The sequence below is a fragment of the Panthera onca genome, chromosome A3 (genome assembly GCF_046562875.1).
Source record: "Panthera onca isolate mPanOnc1 chromosome A3, mPanOnc1 haplotype 2, whole genome shotgun sequence".
Classification (NCBI taxonomy): domain Eukaryota; kingdom Metazoa; phylum Chordata; class Mammalia; order Carnivora; family Felidae; genus Panthera; species Panthera onca.
The window spans coordinates 987446-1004965 of NC_138341.1; the positions used below are offsets into that span (position 1 = coordinate 987446).

The 17520-nt window shown below is 56.2% G+C and overlaps 1 protein-coding gene across 2 annotated transcripts in view; it reads right to left on the reverse strand.

Annotated features, from left to right (window-relative positions):
* The window catches only part of PXDN (peroxidasin), a 76899-nt gene that overhangs the window by 36339 nt on the left and 23040 nt on the right, over positions 1-17520 (reverse strand). Inside the window, exons 2-4 of one of the 2 annotated variants that reach the window (XM_060647459.3) lie at positions 7343-7414; positions 6497-6568; positions 2393-2464 (exon numbers count right to left, since the gene is read on the reverse strand). In XM_060647459.3, the coding sequence (XP_060503442.2) occupies positions 2393-2464; positions 6497-6568; positions 7343-7414 (216 nt within the window). The remainder of the gene's footprint in view (positions 1-2392; positions 2465-6496; positions 6569-7342; positions 7415-17520) is intronic. The other variant, XM_060647468.3, reaches the window with a different exon arrangement.

Sequence of the window (17520 nt, forward strand, 5' to 3'; positions counted from 1 at the left end):
CCAGGCTTAGTAAGATAATGTGCTAATTACACAGAATATCCAGCATTTATATTTCATTCACTATGTCCCCTTAACTTTCCATAATTTACACATTTTTTACCACAACTAATTTCTCCCCATTTTCCTGAATTACTGCTTTTCTCACTTTGGAAATTGGTGTTTTTCCCCTTAAGAAAAACACCAGAAGAGGTCTTAGGACAGGGTGCTCCTGCCGCAAGCCCCCCACCCACACGAGGAGGAGGGGGGTCCCCGCCTTCACACAGGCTGACTCTGGGAGGGGACGCTGGGCCCAGCAGCTACAGGCTTCACCCCAAACCCAAACGCCAGAAAGCACTCTAGAAACGCACCCAGATCACTCGGAGACCTCCACTAACTCTGAAATTACCGTAACTTGGGTCACCAGAGTTCAGTTGTCCTCCCTTGCCCTCTGTTCCTGTCCTTGGCTCCCTGGGAGGGTGCACGGTGTCCCCCACCCCCGCCAAGTCTCAGGTCATTGCCAGATCCACCTCCCGTGCCTCCGTGACACCCGCGGACAGGTCCCTGCCCATCGCCCCGCACACCAGGGTGGGAAGCCCACAAGCAGGGAACAGAGGGGACACAGGGAGAAAATCCACAGTCAGCGGCCATCACAGGAGGCTCCTGGAGGGGACCCCCATCGGCAGGGAGGGGGAGTCCTGGGGGAGGCGCCCAGGGAGGAGGTGGAGGAGGCAGGAGACTCCCCGGGGCTCCGGGCAGCCTGGGGCCACCCCCCTCCCATGGCCCCAAGACGGCCGTGAGCCCCAACTCCATCTACGCTCTCTGTGTCTGGCCACACACGTTCACCACACACGATGCGGGCCTCCCAGAAACCCCCTGGGCAGAAGCTCGGCAGACTCCGGCGGCCCCGGGCTTATCCCAGGGGTGTGGAGGGGCTCCTGGCATGGGGACGGGACCCCAGACCGCAGCCCGGGCACACCCACCAGAACAGCCCCGTCTCCTCGCACAGAGTCCTCCCCGTGGCGGGGGGCCTGGTCCCACGTGTCTCTGGGTCTGTCACACTCTCGCCGACCTTCAGGGCATGAAGTCCCGGTGGCAGGGACTCTAACTCCCTAACCGGGGGTTTCGAAGGCATCCGGACCCAGGATCCGCTGTCTCCAGCCGGTTGGTTAGAGACCCTGCTCGGGGCTCCTGGTCCAGTAAGCCTCACTTTCCCCAGACTTTGCCCCTTTCTTCCTGGAAAGTAGCTGGCCTCCCCGCCTCCCCGCCCCGCCCCCGTCAGGGTGAGCTCCACGTGCTTTAACTTTCCAGCACGTTTAAATCAGACGCGATTTTCTAGGTGTCGGCTACGATGATCTCACTGCCCCGTCCCGGGGGGAAGTGTGTCCCTTCGTAAACTCTCCTCCACCTGGACGTTTTCCAGACACTTCCGTGTGTTTCTGCAAAGCTCTGAACTTTTTGTCCCTTTCTCTCTGAACCGAAGATTACACAAACACTTCCGTACGACCCCTTCCCTCCCTGACATCACAAGCCACGCGCAGTTGAGCTGAGGAATGTAGGTCCCTCCCGAATCAAAAGGGCCTCGACACACGAGCACCGTGTGTGCCCTGAGGCACTGTTTTCGGGGTGCCCGCACCCCAGTCCTGCCGGGGGTCCCCGCGCAGGCTCTGCGCCCGGCCGGCCGAGGAAACACGCACACGCGCGGGCGGCCGTGGGCAGACCCCCCGTTACAGCGACCGGCCCCGTCCGGCTGTGCGACTAAACTGCGGGCAGTTCTGGAACCCTCCAAGTTGTTCCAGCTCCACAGCTGAAAAGTCAAACAAACAAACCAGAAAGAGACTCCCGTTGCCGGGAATTCTACTTAGAAATGAACGTGCTGACTTCACAGCAACGGAGGACTTCTCGTGCGGCCACGGAAACGACATCCACACACGCTAACTAGAACCACGTGAAAAAGTTTATTTTCTCCGAAATCATGACGTCATAAACGAAGGAAGCTGCACGTGCGCAGAGTCACAAAAGGAACCGGCGGGCGATAAAAACCACCTGCTGGCCCCGCGGCGCCCCGGGTGCCTCTCCCCGAAGGCCCTTCACTTGTGTGCGAGCCTGTCCCTTAACTCGGGAGCACCATGAAGACAGGGGCCACTGGCTCTCACTGATCTCTGTATCACGGGGGCTCAGCACCGGGCTGCTCTTGGGCAGAAACCAGTGCCGTCCGGGACCGGGTGGGTGGGGGTCAGACAGACAGAGGAGTAACGAGTCAACCACTGCTTTTCCGATCGGCATGCACACACGCCCTACGCCCCGTTAGTACAGACATGCATCGTGCAGACAGCAAACTTAGTTCATCTTCCCTACGAGAGGCAAGAGGGCAGGTGACATCCAAGGCAGTCAGGCGCAGGAGAGGGACACTTACAGTTGTTCTAGAGAGGCAAGTCCCTTAAACGCTTGCCTGTCAATTGACTGGATCTCATTCTTGTACAAATAGCTGAAACAAGAAACGAGGGGAGGATTAGCACACACACGAGACACCGTAACTCCGGGTGGAAAGAAGACTTACGTTGACACAGGGAGAGGGTTTTAAAATTAACGACTGTATTAGAATACGGACAACACATTTACACGGCAGCGTGGTTACCCTCCTGGAGGGCCCCCTGCCCGTCCCCAGAGGAAAGTGTCCACACACGGGACGCCGTTGACCATTGCTCTGTCTTCAGACCAGTCCCTGGTTCTGGGAGCATGGCTTGCGACTCGTTCCCAGTACACTCGCTTCAAAGCTCGAAGGGAATAAAACCATTTCCCCACAAACATGTAGTATGCGTTGATCATAAGACGCTGTAACTGCGCCATTTTGAGAGACCCGGAAACGATTTGGGGAGCGGACAGTTCGCACCCTGCATGTGCCCTGCAGACCTCCCCCACCAGGGTCCCCTGCTGGCATGTCAGAAGAGTCACAGAATTGGCTCACTGCCTGTTTTGAGATGGTCTGCAAGCTAAGAATGGGTTTTACATTTTTAACTGATTGAAAATTTCAGAAGAACATTAACACCTCACGACACAGGAAAAGTATATAAAGTGTGAATTTCAGAGTCCGTAAGGACACGGGACACACCCCGGTTTTGTTAGCCTACGGCTGGTGGGGGGCCACACGGCAGAGGCGGGGAGCCACCACAGACGCGGGATGGCCCTTGGCAGAGTCCGCCACATCCTGAACGGACCTGCCAGGGGTGAGGACCGTCCCCAAAGGGCCCCGGTTCTGAGGACATGACTGGCCCCCGGTACCGTCCTCATGAGCCCTGAAGCGCCATGGCGAATACGAGGTGATCTCAGCATCAGACGAAGAGGCTGGCGCCCTGGGTGCCTCTGCCTGCTGTGGACGCCCAGCGACCGGTCAGCACACACAGGCGCCAGCCTGGGACCGCGGTAAGGCCCTCCCTGCACATTGGTTACCTGGGGGCTAGGCTTTCGCCCTTTCGTCCCCCCAAGAACATGTTTGTCCTAACGCCTGTGACACTGTGTACTTCATCTGCAAAGGACCGTGCGTCTTACTGCACTGGGTTTCGTGGTTTTTGGTGCAGGGCTACCTCGAACCATCCAGCTAAGCGGCTCCCACTTCTCCGTCTGGGCAAATGTGCCGAGGCGACCCCAGAGACCAGGCAGAGCTCGCCCACCCGTGCAGAGCCCAGCGCCCGCCACAGAGGCCTGGCCAGCGGCCACTCTGTCAACCTCCACTCACTAGCTGTGTGGTCGTGAACGAGCTGGTAACCTTCCTCCGCCTCAGTTTCTTCCGATGTAAATGGACACCACAGCACTTCAGGATCACTGGGAGTGAACAGATACACGGGAAGCCGACAGAAGACGGCCTCACCCGCGGCCACTACGGTCCTGGCAGGCACTACTCCCCCTTCTACTTCCGGACGGGGGTTTCTGGGCTCATTTCTTCAAAAGAAGGCGAAAACAAGCCCCCGGTGCTGGGTCACTTTGCAAGGACTGAACCGAACTACTGTGGACGAGTGTGCGTCTGTGAGGACACGTGGGCTCCACGGGAGTAAGTGGGTGCTGGTCGCCTCCAGTAACGGGCCGCGTACAGATGAGCCCACACAGAGTCAGAGTCGCCTGGAGCAGGAGTTCTTGCCCAGCTTCATCCGGAAATACCAGTGAGGGGAGGTCTAGGCCTTACACAGGCAACTAATACTCAACGTCTGAAACCACTGCCTACGTGTAAAGGCGGAAATAACCAGTTAACTTCAGAACAGCTCCCCGGTACTGAAATTGCACAGTGTCCTCAGAGGTGCCTGTGGGAGCGCACTCTCCTGCCCAGGAGGGGATCAGATGGGCAGGTGGGGTCCCTCCTCACCAGGGACCCTGACCCAAGCCCTCCCCAGGGACTGGGGCGCCTTCCGCCAGGCCAGCCACAGAGGGGGGCGAGGCTGGAGAGCAGGTGCCTTGATGGGGAGTGAGCCAGCAGACGGGGCTCCTGAAGTGTTACTTTAAAATATCCTTGTAAGTGAGAACCAAAGTGTCCCCCAAACTGTAACACTAAATACGTCTGCAGAGTGAATGATAACTTGCTCCTAATTAATTCAATCCCAAAGCACAATATTACAAAATAAAAAATAAAAGTAACACATACGCACACACACACTACGGATGCTGGCCATCAGCTAACTGAACCTACTTTTGTCAGAAACCAAAACCTTCCTTCTGGAACTTGCATAGCACTTAAAATAAATAAATACATAACAGAAGGCCTTTCCCTCATTTTTAAAATGAGCGACAAGGCTTAATAATGTTCATACATTATTCTAGTCTATTCTGTCCTGTCCTGTTCTAAAAAGCAACACACTATGCCAACTGTGATGGAAAATATTTATACCTAACACTTTCGTTTACCTTCACTGAGGAATATGTATTTCTGTAAGCAGAGTTAATGTGATCGCTGCAGTGACGTTATCCAAAATCAAACAGGCTTCCAAATACACATCAACACCAATAATGTGACTTTGTTTTAAAAAATCAACAGGGGCGCCTGGGTGGCGCAGTCGGTTGGGCGTCCGACTTCAGCCAGGTCACGATCTCGCGGTCCGTGAGTTCGAGCCCCGCGTCGGGCTCTGGGCTGATGGCTCAGAGCCTGGAGCCTGCTTCGGATTCTGTGTCTCCCTCTCTCTCTCTGCCCCTCCCCCGTTCATGCTCTGTCTCTCTCTGTCTCAAAAATAAATAAAACATTAAAAAAAAAAAAAAATCAACATAACTTCTAGATGTTTAGGTTCAGTTATGATATAAATTTCCAAAAAAAGTCAGTGATACAAATCCCTCATTAAAATAGTTCTACCTTGGGGCTCCTGGGGGGCTCAGTTGGTTAAACGTCTGACTTTGGCTCAGGTCATAATATGGCAGACAGGGAGTTTGAGCCCTGCGTCGGGCTCTGTGCTGACAGCTCAGAGCCTGGAGCCTGCTTTGGATTCTGTGTCTCCCTCGCTCTCTGCCCCTCCCCCACTCACTCTCTGTCTCTCAAAAGTGAATAAACATTGAAAAAAAGAAAAAAAAAACAAAGACAGAAAGAGGGACGCCTGGGTGGCTCAGTCAGTTGAGCGTCCGACTTCAGCTCAGGTCACGATCTCGAGGTCCGTGGGTTCAAGCCCTGCGTCGGGCTCTGTGCTGACAGCTCGGAGCCTGGAGCCTGCTTCGGATTCTGTGTCCCCCTCTCTCTCTCTGCTCCTCCCTCCCTTGCACTCTGTCTCTGTCTCTCAAAAATGAATAAACGTTAAAAAACATTTTTTTAATGCTTCTATCTGGAAATGCCATCTAAGTCTTAAAAGTAAGAATAACACGTACACGACACGTACTTTTCTCTACAACCAGGAATTCGACTGGAATGTGTCTTTAATGCCTTCCGGTCTTAAATTGAGTGCCTGCAACGTAGCAGGCCTGCACCTGACAGTGAGGCCACTTTCTAACCTGCAAAACTGGCTTCAACAGGCAAATGTTTTAAATTCTAATAAATAAGTTACCGAAAGTCAACTCTGAGAAGTAAACTACAATTTTACTGCAGAAAACTAAGAGGTGCAATCACTTGAAGGAAGCTGGGGAAAATTAGCCAAAAGTAGTGACATTCCAGTGGGATTTGTCATCTGCTTCCCACACTTGCCCACAGCTGGACAGGCAGCTTGAGACTGCCCTCCAAGCTTCTCTCTCACAGACCACCTGTCAGCCATTCACGCTGGCGAGGGACCATGAGTCACGGACAAGCAGAGTTACTGTTCCCACGGACTCTGCAGGGCTGTGACTCTTAACCTCACTCGCGGACTTTACTCACCGAGCCTCATGCGACACAGCACTTCATACCGACAAGAACTCATTTTAAAAATCCCACCCGAAAATTCACTACCTTCTGGAAATACAGCCTAAGAGATGGGTGTATCTGCAATAATTCGCAAGCAGCATAACATTTCGCTCAAGATTAGTCTGTATACTGACAACGTAAGCTTTCCGAAGGGTAAAGAACGGATGGTGAACTTACAGATATTTTAAATTCTCCAAGTCTTCAAACGATCCGCTGGGTATGCTCTTGATCTGATTGTTGTTGAGAAGCCTATGAAACCAAAGTTCAGGAAGAAGTAAAACACCACCGGTGCACTGTGCTGTGGGAAACGTTCCTTCCGCTCGCAAAGGGTCATAGCAGGACTCCGCCGCGGAGCTCAGCGCCTACACTGGCTTGACTGCTTGTGTCCATGACAAACATTTCAGTTTTGCCCTCTGATCACGAGTTTCCTCAGTGCATGGGCGTCCCTGTCACGGCACGCCATTCCCGCCCCCCGGGCACACAGACCAAGTTCCCCTCTGATGGAAAGGGTATCTGTCTGTCCTACTGACTGTCACATTGTCCACCTCAGCCGACTGGAAGGCCAGCGTGGACGTGCAGGGTGGTCCCACCAGAGGGAGGGGTTGGCCGCCCCCCCAGGCTCCCATCCTGGGCCCAGCTAGCTCGGGAGAAGCACCTCCCCCTCCACCTTGTGAGGGGGGCATGTGAATAGGGCAGGTGAAGGGGTCTGGCCCAGCCAGGGGCTGAGTCATTCATAGGAAGAGAAGGTGCCCGTGGCCGAGGGCTGGGTCACACCCATTTATGAGGGACCCACACAGGTCACGGATGTCAGACAAGACAGCATGGGCGCCGAGCACGGACCCACAGGCCTGGCGTCTCAATGCACGTGTTCTCCTCTGGGGCCCCGTGTCCACTCTCCCGATCCACACCCCCGACCACGGATCATCGGGGCTGACCGCTGTGGTTGAGCTCCACCCGCAGGTGAAAGCTGAGATGATTTCTACACTTTTTCCCATGGGGTCCCAACAGAGCGTTTGGACTTACAACGTATTCAAGTTTCTCAGCCTCCTGAATGCCCCGGGCTGGATCTCCCGGATTCTGTTAAAGCGCAGATCCCTGAAAACAAACAAGAGATGTGTTTAGACACAGAAGTGCACAGTCACCGCTAGTGATGAGCCATCATCTCACCCAGACTCAACACCGCGACGAGGCACCTCAGGAATTAAACCTTGCAGCCCAGCTCCTTCCTTGGGCCAAGTGCCTCCTCTCTGAGGCTCAACGAATCAGTGAGTATTTATCTGAACGAGAGTGGCGCTTTCCCAGGACACAAGTTGGTTTAAACAACGATCCTGGAGAGACAAACACTTTTCTAACTAACCAGACGCCCACCTCCTGCCACCCGCTGGAAAACCTAACGTCACCAGGTCCTCCCAAACCAGAGCGGGACTGCCCTGCACGGACTCAACACGAGTCGCTGGCCATGGGAGGGTCCAGAGCTGCAGCACCGCCTTCCGACAATTTCCGGAGCTGGAGTGCGGTGGTTTATCCGCCAAGCGCCTTCAGTGTTCTCTCGGTGAGAAGCAGAGAGTGAAACCGAGGAGCTCATCGTGAGCTGGGAGATCCATCCACCCTGCGCGTGGATCCGAACTCAGTACTCCCCCTACGTCTTCTCAACAGTCAGACAGTGGATCCGAACTCAGTACGCCCCCTACGTCTTCTCAACAGTCAGACAGTGGATCCGAACTCAGTACGCCCCCTACGTCTTCTCGGCTCTCAGATAGTGGATCCGAACTCAGTACTCCCCCTGCATCCTCTCAGCAGACAATGGATCCGAACTCAGTACTCCCCTTACGTCTTCTCAGCACTCAGACAGTGGATCCGAACTCAGTACTCCCCCTACGTCTTCTCAACACTCAGATGTGTGTTGGGAGAGCAGTTACTGACTTTTCAGGGACAGAGGGATGACCTGGGCAGCCCAGGTGAGACCAGAGGGCAGGACCGTGGCACCCAGGGCTGGAGCTGTCTGTTGCCGGTGGCCCAGTGGGGGAGGCGCCGGGCAGCTGGTGGCGTGTGTGCTCCGTGGACCCGGGGAGGCGCTCGGGGGCAAAAGGCAAGCGGCCGGGTCCATTTTTACCCGCTCCCAGCCCCAATTAAAACCTATAAATTTAACGTGAATGAAAGGCACTGAGAAGCAAATGCAACACGACTTTCCTCCTCAAAGAGTCAGAAAAATCAAGATTCCTTGGGCACAGGCCCAACCCCTTGTGACTCGGTGCTGCTGGATTATCACGGGATGAGTTGGGGCCCTGCCATTAGCACCTTGAGGTCTGACTCCAGGGCCGCGGAACCGACCTTATTGGGAAACAGGGTCTTTACAGAGGCGACGAGGGTGGCCCCACTCCAGTATGACTCACGTCCTCAAAGAGGGAAATCTGGACAACGGGGACAGAGCCGTGTGAAGACGGCCATCATCCCGCCACATGTCAACCATCACCCAGGTCCACCGCGAGCCGGCAGCTGGGACACAGAGCGGACCGCCCTGGAAGGAGCGTGACCCTTGGTCGTGGAAAGGCGCCTCCAGCTGGAAGCGTGTGGATTCCCGTCTGAGCTCCGTCTGTGCAGGCCGCCCCAGGAAACAGACACGGGGCTCCTGGGCAGCATGTGGTCCAACTCCGGAACAATGCTCCTCTCATGACGTGTACGGAGTTCTCACGTTCACGGACTTTTCAGGAATCGGATATTTGGGGCCAATTTAATAGTTGTAATGACTTACGGAATGGGTTCTGGTTTATGCTGCGATAAACTTCTCAGGAAGCATGTAAGTGGCTAAAATGAAATCTGAGCAGTTAGGAGTGAACAGTGGGGCACCTGCTTCCTCGCTCTGGGCGGGTTCTCGAGAAGGGGAGGCCCCGGGTGCCGGTCGCCACGGCCCTGACCGCCAGCCTGACCACCACCCCGTGTGCTCTCCGGATCCCAGTGTCCGCCCGCGTGCTCTCCGGGGAACGCGGCTGGCCCGAGCTGACCTGTTGCTTTGAAATACGGCAAGAATTCATCTACATCCACATTCAGAACACTGCACGTGGTTCCGGCACAAGGACACTGAGGCCAGGCCCTGCGGGGAGGGCAGGGAGGGAACGGGGGCCGGGGGGCGTCTCTGGGGCCGACTTCCCTGACTCCCCTCCACATCCCGGTGAAATGTGGGGCCGCGGTTAATGAGGACACCTGGCTGGTTACTGTTCAGTGTAAACACAGGTGATCTGGAAGATCCCTCCTCACACAGAGCAAAGGCAGGGTTTCACAGGGTTCGGACAGATGACCCTGGACCAACACGGAGAACAGGTTCCCCCCGGAATGGGGACTGCTGTGGGCAAACACTCCGGCAAACTGGTGGGGACGGCCGCAGACCACGAAGCCGGCCCTCAGGTTGGCAGAAGGACAGGGGCCAGAGCCATGCAGCTTTTGAGGCGGGCTCCCCTACGACGGCAGAGCAGGGCGGACAGTCACGAAAATGCCCAGGAACTGGGGGCAAACCGCTCAGGGACCCAGGACTGGACACCCTCACGACACGGTGACGCCCGCCCGCTCAGGTCGGGGGGAGGGAGCCCCACATGACACCCGCCGGCAGGTGTGAGGCCGGTACCAGGAGCCTTGGCCGGATGGACGGACAGAGGGGCCCCCACACAGCGGCCGCACACCCGGCTCTGAGTGCCCGAGCATGGCCGGTCCTAACAGAGGCCTAGGTCCGGGGAAGACCCGAACCAGATCTAGAGGACTCCGGGGGAAGTGGAGATCAGTGCACACTGATTACGTGTTGAAACATGAACATGTTTGTTATAGTTAATAAACTCAGTAAAATTACCCGGTTTCTAATTTTTTTTTTAAATTTTTTTCAACATTTCTTTATTTTTGAGAGACAGAGCATGAGCAGGGGAGGGGCAGAGAGGGAGACACAGAATCTGAAGCAGGCTCCAGGCTCCGAGTTGTCAGCACAGAGCCCGACGCGGGGCTTGAACTCACGGACTGTGAGGCCATGGCCTGAGCCAAAGTCGGACGCTCAACCGACTGAGCCCCCCAGGTGCCCGTTTCTCTGTAATTTTTAAGGAAACTGCTAGAACATTTAAGCTTACACATGTGACCACATCTTATTGCACAGCCTATTTTCCGGCAGTCAGGCCAGCCACCCGTGCTCCCAGCAGACAGCTGGAGAAAAACCACATGCCCGTGCAGCCAGGGAGAGGGCACAGAGAGGCCCCCCCAACAGGAGCAGAGGCGTAAAAACAATAAAAGGAACTAAACTGAGATTCTGGAACTGGAAGTCGTAACTGCTAAAATGGGAAGTCCTTGCACAGACTTAATGACATCCTGAATACAGCAGAAAACGGGGCAAGCTTGCGGGCAGGACACCAGAAAGTGCACAGTGTGACAGAGAGAGGACCGTGTCTGTACCCTCGCACATGACGCACAGAGACTCTCGGTCAGCCTCCGAGCGGCACGGCAGGAGGAGCGACGGTCAGAGGCCGTGCAGCCCCAGCCCGGAGAGACAGGTGCAGGGAACCAAGATGCCATGGGCTGCAAATACAAACCCCAAATCCAAAGTCATAACTGCAAATCAGAGGCTGTGTTTCACCTGAATCGATTCCCGCTCTGTAGGAAGTCTCAGGAGGGACTTATTAATTAGGAACGGTGAGGATTCTCTTAAGCAATGTTCTCGGGTGGGGGGGGGGGTCCCCTGATCAGCAGCATCTCCTGGGAACTTGCCGGAACAGCAAATTCTGGGCCCCACCCCAAATCTACAGAATCAGAAAGTCTGGGGTGGAGCCTGGTAATTCTGAGTTTTTATAATCCCCCCAGGAGACGCACGGTGAAGTTTGAGAACACTGCTCTTTGGTAATGTTGGGGAGGCAGCTGTGTGTGCATGTGTGAGTGTGTGCACGTTTGCGAGTGTGTGCGGACACACAAGCGGCATCTGTACATGCACGCGTCTGTGCACACACATGTGCACACACACGCATACGTACACACATGCACACACGTACACATGCACACATATACATGCACCCCGTGCATGTGCACGCGCACATACACGCATGTGCACATGCGTGTATCCACATGCACACACGTGTGCACGCACACATGCACAGTGGGTCTCTGCTCGTCCCCTCTGCTCGTCCTCCACGTCTGATCCTTTAACCCATTTGTGGTTGCTGACATAAAACTTATGTTAAATGTAAGCCAATTAAAAAGTAGTTAGAGCCAAGTGTATACTAAATGCCCCCCCATTTTTTAACTTGAAATAATGTCTACACATGCCCAAGGAGACAAAATGTCTAACCCCACAGAATAGGACTATGGAAGGTCACTCCTGCCCTACACTGCACACTTAGCTATAGCTCAGTTATTTTACAAGTAGAATTTCTATTTTTACAATCATTGTTAAGTACTTCCACAAATAATCCTAACAGGAAGCAAAAGTCCTAAACCTTAAAAATTAAACGCCACTCGGCACACGATCACAGGACGGCAGGAGACCATGTCTGTGGAAAGTGCTCCCGAGACCATAAAGCCATTTGTAGACGTCCACGGAGACCATCACTCATGGTTCTGACAGATTTCCCAGACTCATCCGCTGAACGCACTAAGTACTCATTAGGCGCCAGTCTCTGAATTAAGCAGTCCCCACGGTAGAGAGTCTCAGGGTGATGCAAGGGAGCCTCTCACGGGCTCCTAGAAACTAGGAGTTCGGGGCAAGATCATGGACAGCACCACGGTCCACGTCCACCGTGTCTGCCACGGACAAGTTAGGGCCTGGGAATGGTGAGTGGTTTTAGGAAGGAGGAGAATTCGCGACAGGTTAGAAGAAATCCCTGCATTTGGCAAACAAAGATTCAGAGGCAGGAAGGTCTGGCAAGGTGCCCCAAGTCGCTCAGTCGCAAGCAGCAGGGCTAGAGGTGAACTCCGAATCCGCTCAGGGTTCCGATCTGTGCCGCCAATGCTCCCGCCCCCCTCTGAGAAGGTGGAGGGGTTCACAGGATGCCCCCGCCCCACGGCACCCGCGTTCAGGAGCTCCTCAAAAGTAATGCAAAGTGCTGCCCCCTCCGGCCTCCTCGGGGAAGTGCAGGGCCGCAGAAGCCCCCTCGGCAGAAGGGCCTGGAACAGCCCTGGAAATCAGTGCAATTTTGTAAGCCAGACCCTCAAAACCAGAAGTCCATTTACACTTTATAGGAAAAAGGCTAACCAAGTCTAAGCTCACAAGTGCCAAGGGCTAGGTGATTTGTTTTAATGTTTCCATTACTGCAAACTACTGATGAAGCAAAGCCCAGCAGAAAAAAACAGAAATCAGAAACTGAGCACCTAGAGGGCACGGCACACAGAGCCTACCCCAGAGCCTACACCCAGCCCACCCCAACCCGCTCAGATGCTCCGTGAACCTACAGTTGAGCAAAACCACCTCACACACAGCACAGAACAGAGTGCTGAACAGCTCCTGTGATCTACTGAGCACCGTCCTGCAAGTGATACACAGGTGGCTGTGTGGGGGCAGGGTTATCCGCTGCGGACCCCTGTCCCGCATCAGAGGGGATCCCACCCAGTACCGCCAGCCTGGGGAAAGGCCAAAATCCAAATCCCAAGTACAGTTTCTCCTGAGTGCGTACAGCTTTGGCACGATCATGAGTCGGAAAACTGTGTCGAGCCATCGTGAGTCTAGCTGCACCCCCAATTCTACTCAGAACTCTAAGTGCTGGACTCTCTCCCTGAGATGGGCAGTGTGGCCCCGGGAAGCCGGCCCCGCTGCTGCAAGGAGCCGTGGGACCCACCCACTGCCGCCTCCTGCGTCCCCAGGGAGGGGAGGGGCCGGCATCTGGATTGAGTGGACCGTGACCCCGACCAACCCAACACAGCTATTGTTTTCGGAATCTAGCACTGCTTTTCTTTTCTTTTAAGTTTATTTATTTAGAGAACGGGAAGACATACAGAGAGAGGGAGCGAGAGCGGGAGAGAGAGAGCAGGCTCCGTGTGTCGGCATACAGCCAGATGCAGGGTTCCATCCCATGAACCACAAGATCATGACCTAGGCCGAGATCAAGAGTCAGGAGCTTAACGGACTGGGCCACCCAGGCGCCCCAGAAATCTAACATCTTACTTTAAAGATATCAGAGCACCTCACAGCCTGCTCTGTCTTCCCAAGACTGCTTTAAAAAAGAACGTCTGTAAATGACCTGGTGATAAGACACTTACTTACGGCCCCGCCTTGGTGCGAACGTCCCTGCCTGCGGGCACACGGAATTGTGGGTCTCCCACGCACTCCCCAAGGCACCGTGGACTTCACTTGTCCTCAAGAAAAGCACGTTTTCTTCCCCCACAAATCGCGGTTCCTCTCCAATTCCAGCAGTCTGACTGACACTCCACCCCCTGGACAGGTGAGCCAGAAGCTGACCGCCACATCTCCTTCACTTCCTGCCTCCGATGCACCACCAGGCCGTCGTCTGTCCTTCCTGACGCCTCCGGCCCACGTGCCTGCCCCCATCCCTGCTGCAGAACCCCGGGCACACAGCGCGCCCTCTCCTGCGTGGGCATCCCACTAGCTCAGGAAAGCGGACCTGGCCTCCGGGACCAGACAGCACCCGCAGAAGCGCACGCCCCGTTAGTGGTTCCTGCAGCACCGTGAGGACAGGCGTTCTGAGCGTGCAGACGCGCACACAGAGTTGAGAACTTGCCCCGGGCTTTGTGCCGGCAAAGCAAAGACCACCTGCCCAGGGATGTTCGCGCTGCGTAACTACAAAGGGCAGCTCGGAAAGGCACCTTTACTAACGAGGTCCTGAACGACAAATGTGCTGAAACAGCTTTGAAATGCCCACCACGCAGGCACCACACAGCTCGGGGCCAATCAGGGCTGCAGATGAGGATCCACTGTGCCCTTCTGAGAGCACAAGCGTCCTCTGGGCCGTCCTCCTGGAGGACACCACCCTCCCCCAGCCCACTCCAGCCTCCGGTCCCCGTTGGCCTCCACGAGCCGCACACTCTAGTCCCCAAGGCCGTCCCTCATGATGACAGCTCAGCGTGCCCGGGACGTGCCTGGCTGTCAGGGTCAGGAGCCTGACGCCCGCCCCATCAGGCCTACGGGGTCACGCCCACAGGCACCCCTCCACTGACTGTCCCTGTATTATTGTTGTCTGCTCCGGTGACCAGCTCTCTGGGGTTCCCACAGTGCTTGTGGGATGCATGGACGGCTGCTGCCCGAATCACAGCCGGTCCTTCCTGACACCAAGTTAGGAGGCACGGCCCAGAGTGTCCCATACTGCCCGGGCCCCACTTGGCCAGAATCTCCTCTCCAGGCCACCATGTTTCCCAATATGCTTCATTAGGGTCCCCAGGTCATTAGCGAGTGCACCCTGCTCTCTGACCGGGAGCGAGCTGGCCCTTGGCTAGTGTTTGCCCATCAGAACTGACCGCCTATAAATTCCCCTGGTGATGCCAACACTGGGGCGCTGAGGCCACACTGACAATCACCCTGCCGAGGGAGGCAGGCCTGAGAGGCCGCGAGCTAGGACGCTTGCACCATACATGGTGCACGGGGTCTACGGGACAGGGGCCGCACACGTGGAGCAGTGGGTCAGAGCTCCAGCAAGGCTGGGGAGTCGGGCTCGCCCTGGGAGGGCTTGGTCGGGGGGGGGGGGGGGCGGGCACACTCCGTGGTTTGCTGACCGAGAGGGCAGATTCAGGGGGATGTCCGAGCTGGCCCCACGCATGCACGCGGTAAGCGTGCCTTTGCAAGGATCGTCCCGGATTCTTGCAAAGGTGTTTGTGAACCAGACTCTCACAGGCGGTTCTGCTGGGACGTGGGCTAACAGCTGATGTCCCTGCGCACCTGCTAAGGGCTGGTCACTTCCACCACAGCTGCCTGGCGTCATGGCCTAGCCTGTGACCTGCTGAGAGAGAGACCTGGGCACGGACTGTGCTCCCAACGTGACGCCGTGGTGCCTCGGGCCGGGCTCCAGGAGGCCAGGAGTGGAGCTCTGGCTTCTCCTGAAGTGGAGACTAGGGAGGTTTGGAGGCAGGATCACATGGACGTCTGAGAACGTCTGAGAACACCTTGGGCATGGTGTGGAGAGAGGGCTGAACGGCATTAGCCTGGAGACAGAACTGCCGAGGGCAACTGCATGTCCCGAACAGGAGGGGACGCCAGGGGACAGGAGGGGACACCAGGGGACAGGAGGGCAAGCAGTTGGCACTGCTTCTGCAGCTGACTTTAAAAAAAAAAAAACAAAACTCAATTCGGTATTTACAGAGTAGATTTGAAAAAACAGGAGTCATGGCTGGAAGTCACGGAACGTTTACACACAATGACAAATTCGTTTTTGTTTGTTCCCATCCTAATCTTCCTTTCTCACAGCATGAAAGTACACAAAACACAAGCCACGAACGTGCCTGAGGTCGCAGGGAAGAGGGGAGAAAGGCAGAGAAAGAGCCAGGCTCAGGAGCAGAGGCCGGAGGTCAGAGGCGGGCTTGGCTCTAAGCACCCCGAAGGCAAGCAAAGCCAAGGTCAGATCTGGCACAGCATTCCCGAGCCCCCAAAAGTTCCTTAGCCAACCGTCTGGGAGAAATGAGACTTTACTGATACGAGACGAAGGCAAAATTTCTCACACAGATCCTCTCACGTGTCAGGCTCCTAAGTGTAAGTGAACAGCATCCCAAAAGGAGGCTCAGGGACAGACTCTGTGTGTCTGTCCCCTCTCCCTCACTGGGAGCCACCGGCAGGATTCTGAAGCATGACTCACAGCCAGAAGTTACACAAACTTCATCCTGTTTATTTTGGCTCGTGCTTCCCGCCTCCAGAGGTCTCTCTGACCCTGGTGTGCGTTCAAGGATTTGCTAAGCCCGTGAGCACGCGCTGTCTGCATGTGTGATAGGCGCCTACTCCCTCCTTCAGCCAAGTTACTGAAGTTAAAAACGGGAAAATCGCGGGTCAGCAAAGAAACACCGGTGCCGGGAGAGGAAAAGCCAAGGAGCCTGGGTCCAAGGCCTGGCCACCCGGCCACGGGCATGGCCCCACGTGGGGACCCAGCATCTCTGCCCGAGGGACAGCTAGGACCGGCACCCGCACCCGACAGGCAGGACCGGCTGCGGCCCGCTGCCACGAGGGGTCCCGGACACGATGCCTCCACCTACACAGGGCTCGTGGACACAGGACAGGGCAGGCTGTGCTGACGCAGGCGCATCCTTCCGGAATGCCAGCGTGGCTGGACGCGTTTGCCCACGACAGCCTGGGACACAGCTCTCAGCCGTGTCAGTGTTGACAACCACGTTGCTTTCAAGACAGGAGCCATCACAGGAGACCTGTGAGCCGTGGCTGATGGGCTCTGCTCCTCCACGGCCTGCATGAGGTGGCCCACGGCCAGCCACGCCCAGAGGAGCGTGCTCACGGGCTCAGCCACCCTCGGGAGGGGCCAGCTCGCTGGCTCTGCCCTTTCTTCCCACCCTACCGTGGACTGACGGTTCCGTAAAACAGTAAAAGACGGTCTTGCACGTTGTTACTATGACATTGTGTTAACACTGCTGCTGACCTGTGACACGGTGGCCTGCGGGCTGGCACCCGTCACAGGCGGCACCCAGGGCACCATGTCCTCAGGTGACGCCCCAGGCCACTTCTCGGCCCAGGAGCCTGCAGGTACAACATGAAAGGACCGTGCCCGCACCCCTGCCAGGTGGGCAGTCCCAGAGAGATGGGGACAGGCAGACAGCGAGCTCCTTGCTCACATGACCTGGCTCACCTCTCCCACGAGCCCACAGGAGAAATGGGTGATTTGACAAGGAGCCAACGCCAGGCGGCTCTGTGGCCCCGAGGGCTCTGTTTCCCACGGAGCCGCCTGTGAGCTCGGCGGCCACACATCCAGGATCGCACATTCCCCAGAGAAGGCCGTTCAGACGGCGGAGGCACATGGGCGCTGGGGTGCAATTTGTCAAACGTTCTGTTCTTTGCCGTCTCTGCCTCCTGATATGGCACCAAGCAGCCAGGACCGCCTCTCCTGGCTCACAGGTGCAGGGTGGGCAGGGGCTCTACCCAGCAGGCGGGACAGAGGGACAGACAGCAGGCAGGACAGGGGGGCAGTCGGGACTCTACCCAGCAGGCGGGACAGAGAGGCAGACAGCAGGGAGGACAGAGGGGCAGCCACAGGAAGAACTCGCGAGGGCCCTGCCCGGGGTGGGCAGCCTCCAGACTGAGG